The 6,362-nt window shown below is 46.2% G+C and overlaps 1 protein-coding gene across 1 annotated transcript; it reads right to left on the reverse strand.

The window, feature by feature from the left end:
* Positions 1–406: 406 nt before the first annotated feature.
* Positions 407–3,412, reverse strand: zmynd19 (zinc finger, MYND-type containing 19). The gene is made up of 6 exons (XM_085413952.1): positions 3,136–3,412; positions 2,036–2,095; positions 1,845–1,951; positions 1,050–1,190; positions 721–901; positions 407–628 (listed from the first exon to the last, which is right to left on the reverse strand). Exons 1-6 carry the CDS (start codon positions 3,184–3,186, stop codon positions 485–487), a joined length of 684 nt encoding a protein of 227 aa, XP_085270078.1. The 5' UTR covers positions 3,187–3,412; the 3' UTR covers positions 407–484.
* Between the last annotated feature and the right edge of the window lie 2,950 nt (positions 3,413–6,362).

Below are 6,362 nucleotides of genomic sequence, written 5' to 3' on the forward strand. Positions count from 1 at the left end.
GGACAGACGAAGTGACACCCAATGGGATGACGGCGGTCTGTATTCCGACTGTGGTCCGGAGAAGCTTGTTCAGTTCATCAACAAGATGACTTTCTCCTCCTTACATACAAAACCGTAGCAGCAGGTAGTGCCCGAGGTTCTCCCTCGAGAGAAAACAAAGACCCCCCCCCCCCCAAAAAAAACAACAAAAACCAACAAACCGAAAAATAAAAAATAAAAAAATCCCATCCCTGTCATCCACATGAAAAGCAAGCTATGGAGAATTACCAGTCCTGGGAAGTGGCAGATGTCTTTTTGCGTTACTCTCCGTGCCCTCGTCTTCTCAGTCCTGAACTCCTTCAATCACTCAACCAATCAACATTGTCTCTTCTCAGGAAGCCCCCCCCACCCCGCACTTAATCCCCGCTCCCCCTCCCAAGTGTAACCCCATTCCCTCCCCGATGATCATCCTCCTCCTCCCCTTCCAAGCAAGGATGAAGACGGATCACCGCTCGGGCTCAGACTCCAGGGCCAGCGCCCGCTTACGCTCGCGACACTGTTTCTTGTGGGCCGGCCAGTCCCTCTGCTGGCACTGGGACCCGCAGTAGCGCGCCACCTGGCAGCGGCCGCATATGTTGAACTCCCGCAGCTGTGGAAAGACAAGGAAGAAGATCATCTTTGGCTCTGAGAGCACGGAGCTTTCGAATGGGAATGCTTTGCTACACGAGTTGGAATACATACCCTCCTCTCAATGAGCGAACAAGGAGGGTAGTGACACTCGTAGTAGGTGCAAGAACACTCCTCTTCCTCCACCAGCTCCCCATTTGCGTTGTAGTAACGTGTGCGACTCAGCTCCAGATATTGCTCTTCCACAGGGTCGGCTGGTACCTGCTGGATAGCCAGCCAGTAGAGGGACTGCTCTCTGTACAGATAACATGAGAAATGTTCGGCATGCATTACTTGTTTGGATAACCCTGGAATAAATCACAAAAGGATTTAAGACTCATTTCCCCTCAACAGCAGTGTGTCCTTTCTAGCATTTTCACATGTACCTATAAGCAATGTTTTACCTCTGCTTGCTGGAAATCTCCTCTGGTTTAGGGCTCCAGCCTACTGGAACCAGTCGAAGGTTGTCTAGTCGGTTGTCCACCGTCACAGAGTTGATGTGGATAACTTGAAAACTAGGGGCGATGCCTCCTCTGTGCTTCTCCCTGGGTAAAGACATTAAAAGTTAGCCAGTCTGCAACCAGCAGGACGAAAATCTGACCTTTGATAAGAAGAGTGTTTATTCCAAGGACTCCTCAGTAAGGAGCTGATGCTAGCTCAGAACACTTCTTATCCAATATGAAGCGTTATTGAAAGCCAAGTCCACTACAGAGCTTGAGCATGCACTAGTTTACTATACAACCTCTATTTCTCACGACTAGTGATAAAACTGAAAAGCTAGCTCGCTAAACAGTTGATGGTTTAAGTGACACCTGTGTCGCTGCGCCGAGAGAATTCGTTTTGCCATTTTAGCCCCTTCCCCTACTTTTGTTAAGCTGAAGCAATTCTCATGAGCACCCACTTATCTTATCTGACAACTTTAACACTGATTAAACTAAGATGAGCCTTACAATGGAGGGCGCTTTCACAAGAAGCATGCTCATAGATTTTCCAGCAGAGGATAAACCACAGAAGAAGCCATTTCCAGCAGGCAGTTCCACATGTTTGATTTGGCAGGTTGTCTATTTTTAAATCCCAGATGCAAGTCCACAAGCTTGCAAACCTGAGACCTGTCGCTTGTTAAAGCAGTGTGTAAACGACTACGATATGCAGTCACAGAAGAAAAAAACAACACCTTGACACAGTTTAAACAGACTTACCAGAGCAGCTCGTGCAGCGGCCTTCCTGCCCAGCGTCCTTTGCCGACGTCAAAAGCATAAGCAAAGATCTTAGCTCCATTGCCATCTGCATCTACTTCCATGCGTGCCTGGAAACAGAAAAACACTGCTCTATATTTTTTCTCAACTGTATCCGGATATCAGAGCAGTAGTGAAAAATCAAACACGCTTACCTCAAAGGCATAGTTCTCCACCAGTGGTATGTCCTGCTCATCGATCAGCGTGTACTTTGTCTGAAATAAGAAAATTCAGGTTCATTTTCATGTTTAAACCTACAACTGCAACAACAGCATCCCCACTCTCAGGGGAGCTTTATTGTTTGTGAATTAGCACTAGCAGAGTCATAAACGGGGGCACTACTTCTAGGACAAGTTTCAACCTTCCAAACTTTTTACACTGACCACAGCAGCAACACGTTTCTGAAGCAGTCCCAGTTGTCTCACAGACACCTGAGCTCTTCTCCAGCAACACAACATGAAGCAGATGAAACCTGTGTGACACTTTCTTCTTTCTATGATTGCATGTGTGTGGCGTTTCCACGAGTGACATCATGTTTACAGCTGAGTGACCGGAGCCCTGCCACTCAGCAGGTGGGCAACCGGCTGCTCACGGTTCAAATACGGTTTATTCCCAGTGTGTCCCGTGACTTCAGCGTTAGCAGCTGGGAGCGCTTTCTGACCCACCGCTCGCCACAGTTTCTGCTTCAAGCGTTAATTAGTACGATTAAAGCCAAAGCCGACACAGGCACAGATGTTGGGCAGTGTCGTCCTACCGGTGCTTTGTCACACTGCACAAAAGAATCAGTTGATGGCAATGGCTTCCTCATTAGCCGACACTTGAGGGTAATCCTAGTAACATGGCTAGCGTGGCTCTGCTAACTGCACCGCCGAGTGTTTGGGTATGACACGACCGCCGAGGGGTTTCCAGTCCACCGACAGCGGCTGTGACAAAAACTGAGCACGTGTTTACGTTTCTGGCGCTGTTTGGTCGTTAAATGTTAGCCAGCGGCTAGCGTAACGCGCTACATGCTAATTAGCGTTAGCGGCGGAGTTTGAGAAACCAGTCTGGCTCGGCACGGCCGGCTTTTCTAATCCGCTCAAACGCCTTTAAATCGGTAAAGCCGAACTACTCCCGCATTTGCGACTGCTTCATAATAAACAACTCTGTTGGCTAGAGCTGATTGAGCATCGCTAACTATATCTTTTCTGGTGACTTTTCTCTTCCCCGCGGGCCCTCCCCCGGCCGCACATGGCAGTCCTGGGATCCAGCTCACCTTCCCGGCCACACGGCCGAGCCGTACGATCCCGAGCTTGAAATCCGACATCAGGAGGACGGGCGGAGGCGACAAGAAGAAGCGTAGGGTCCAGCCTAAACTGTATTCAGGTTCAAAACCCGCCTCTTAGCCCCGTTTGCCAGGTTGCGTTAAATGGTTGGGTATATTCTGAGTCCGGATCTCTCCGGCAGCAGCCCAGCCTCGGTGACACACCGCCGCTGGCGCAGGAAAGCCGAACGAGCTGCCGCTGCTGGGAGGGGCGGGAGGTACCTCTAACCGCAGCGTCCAATCAAGCGTGGCGTTAAGGCTTTTTAATACAACACGTCACCTCACGCTGCCAAATAGGAAGCGGCAGTTTCAAAAGACCGCCTATTTTCAGTTATAACGTCATCACACTCTCGTGACCACTTCCAGCCATTTTCGCGCGAAATGTTTGATGGCTGGGTGGGATTATTGCAGAGGGCTTTGACGTCATGATGCGCCGTTTGCTGCTAAATTTGGCGACAGGCATTGAATGTGCATTGCGTAAGCCTATAGAGGAGGCTAACAATGATTCATAAGGTAAACACTGAGCCCAGTGGAATAAGAGAAACTGGTACACATGGATAAAAGAACATCATAAGACTGGAAAAATAGAGATAAATATAATAAAGAGAAAAGGACAAAAAAAAAGAGTCAGTAGAAAGCTGGGCCACTTACTGTTCAGGATCAAGGATAAAGTACACAGTGTATTCAGTTTATAGCTCAATGCAAGAACAAAAACATAATAAAATGAGAAAATTGGCCAGTGTTCAGATGATAGTTTACTATTACTTTAGCATCTAAGGAGCAAAAAACAAATTGAAAAACCTGATATGGAGAGCTTAAAAAGGTAATTGCAGTTCTTTAGGTTTGTGAAGACGTTTCATCTTTCATTGATTAATTTGTTTTACTAACAAAAGGTGGAGAGTCCCGGTTATTTAAACCTTAGTGAGTGTTGTGTGCCATGGATATGGTCATTAACCAGTTATTGATCATGTGAGTAATCACATCATCAAGGTGTGAAAAAAGGGTGAAATCTTCACTGTCACCCGGGGTTATGGGTGAAATCACTGTGTGATCTTGGCTCAACCCATGTGAGCTACTGAAGTCACCTGAGTCAAGGCTGAGTGTGGAAGGGGGTTTAAGAGCCTGGGAAGGGATCTCAAGACTATGTTCTGGTAATGGGGTCAACGATGGTCGTTTACAGGGGATGTAGATGGGTGTCTTCACTCTTCTCTCGAACAATCTGTCATCTCGGTCCAAAATGTCAACATTTGCGTCCTCAAAAGACTGCCCATTGTCCTTTAAGTGCAGGCTTAGAGATGAGTCTTGGGCCCATGTGTTTGTGGGGGTTTTTTGCAGTTTGGTTTCTCTAATACTGAGGTATGAACACGCCTCACTGCACTGCCCAGCATACACTATGTTGTTTACCTTGTGTTTGGGAGTTTGGAGAAAATTCTTCCAAGTTTCTCTGACAAACCTGCTACACAAGGGTAAACAATATTGCTGTCCAGCTGTCTTTCTGTTTGTCCCTAGTTGGCGTCTGCCCTTCTCTTCTGTGCATTTTTGATGATTTAATGAAGGCCCAGTTGAGATAACCACATGTTTCAAGAGCTTTCTTTACATGTGTGGAATATAGCTGACCTAGCCAGACCTACCATGACCTGGACGACTGAGAACCTACACAGACGCACTGAATCTGATATAGTTCTTTGTGTATTTTGAAAGATCAGTTTCTTTTTACAATCACTTAATTCACTGACTGCATAACATTTGCTCATAGTTAATAGAAGGCATTTCTTCCTACATTGTGTAGCATTTCTTGCTACACAACCCCATTACATTTTGGCTTTTCAGCACCTTATACTGGATTCTGTGTTTGTCAGCAGTTGTGATATGGTGTAAAATAAATGCACTGGAATTTTACCCCACTCTTCTTTATGACGGACTATTCATTTACACATAGCTCTCTTAAGGTCACACCACAGCATTTCTGTCTGGACTTTGACTGAGCCACCTGACAGGTCTCGTCCATGCCGCCAGCCGCCTGCCAAGTCATCCAAGTGTGGTCAGCCATGCCCGCTTCACCACCGCCACTTTCCACGTGGCTGGCCCCCTGATCTGCTCCGTCGCCATCGCTGGACCTGTGGCTGGCCGCCTGAACTCTTCGGTCATGAACTCCTGTGCTGTCAGCCTCCGGGTCGGCCCCCTGAACTTTTCAACTACGGACTGTTGTGCCCTCGACCCCCTGGTCAGCCACCTGAACAGCTTCGCCATGAACTCCTGTTCTACCGAGATCTGGGTCGCCTTCCTGAACTATGTTCTTGAACTCCTATGCACTTGTGTTTGGACTGAGTGCTCCAGATTGTTTATTTGGTTGTTTAGTTTCTTTTAGTCTCCTTTTGCCCTTTATGTGTTTCATGCTCCGTGTCTTATGTTGTCAAGGTTATATTGTCTCATGTTTTCTGTTTTATTTTGAAGGTCTGTGTCCTATGTCAGTGTAGTCAGCTTTGCTTCCTTTGTTTTGTTATGTCAGACTAGTGTCAGCTGTTTCCCCATGTGTTTCCACTTCCCCTAATCACCCTTGTGTGTATTTAGTCTGTGTGTTTCTGTTCATTCCTGGTCAGGTCGTCTGTTGTCCACGCCATGTTTCATGTCTAGGTTTTTCTTGTTGTTTGTTTGTTTAGTTCTCCCAGTTTAGGTTAATGTTAGTTTTACTTTAGTATGCCTTGCCCTTTGTTTGTACCTTTTTTACCAGTCTTATTAAACTGCTTGGTTTTTGTTAATACTCAAGCTTTGGTCCAAGTTCCTTCGCGTCTGCATTTTGGGTCCACTCTTCACAATACATACAGTCTGCCTCTGCCAAACACAAAGAACCATAAGTAAGCCTGTACTCTGTTTGGATAATATGGCGTTATGAGGTCTTTAACATATGGTGGGGCCTGATTATTCAATACTTTGTATCCTGGAGGTCATTAACCTAAGTCATTTTAAGTCATTATTATTAAAGTAATACTTGGTTCAAGAGAGCTCTGACTCTTAGCAGCCTGGCTACATTGCTGAAAAGAAATCGTTGGTTGATATTAGATATATATTAGAGAAGGAAGTAGATATAGTGTAATTAGATTTATTAAGAGATGATCAAACAAAAGGGGGTTTTCAGGAACTACTAACCAAATTCCAAAAAAGTTAGGAGGCTGTGCAAA

This window comes from Rhamphochromis longiceps, linkage group LG7 (genome assembly GCF_057381845.1).
Source record: "Rhamphochromis longiceps isolate RC_006_pf linkage group LG7, R_longiceps_female_GT1.1, whole genome shotgun sequence".
Classification (NCBI taxonomy): domain Eukaryota; kingdom Metazoa; phylum Chordata; class Actinopteri; order Cichliformes; family Cichlidae; genus Rhamphochromis; species Rhamphochromis longiceps.

Bases quoted from the DNA above. Each gene is read 5' to 3' on its own strand.
- zmynd19 (XM_085413952.1), bottom strand. From the start codon at position 3,186: ATGTCGGATTTCAAGCTCGGGATCGTACGGCTCGGCCGTGTGGCCGGG. The intron at 1,191-1,844 runs GTAAGTCTGTTT...GTCTTTACCCAG, and splicing joins CCGCTGCACGAGCTGCTCTG to GGAGAAGCACAGAGGAGGCA. The intron at 902-1,049 runs GTAAAACATTGC...TTATCTGTACAG, and splicing joins GAGATTTCCAGCAAGCAGAG to AGAGCAGTCCCTCTACTGGC.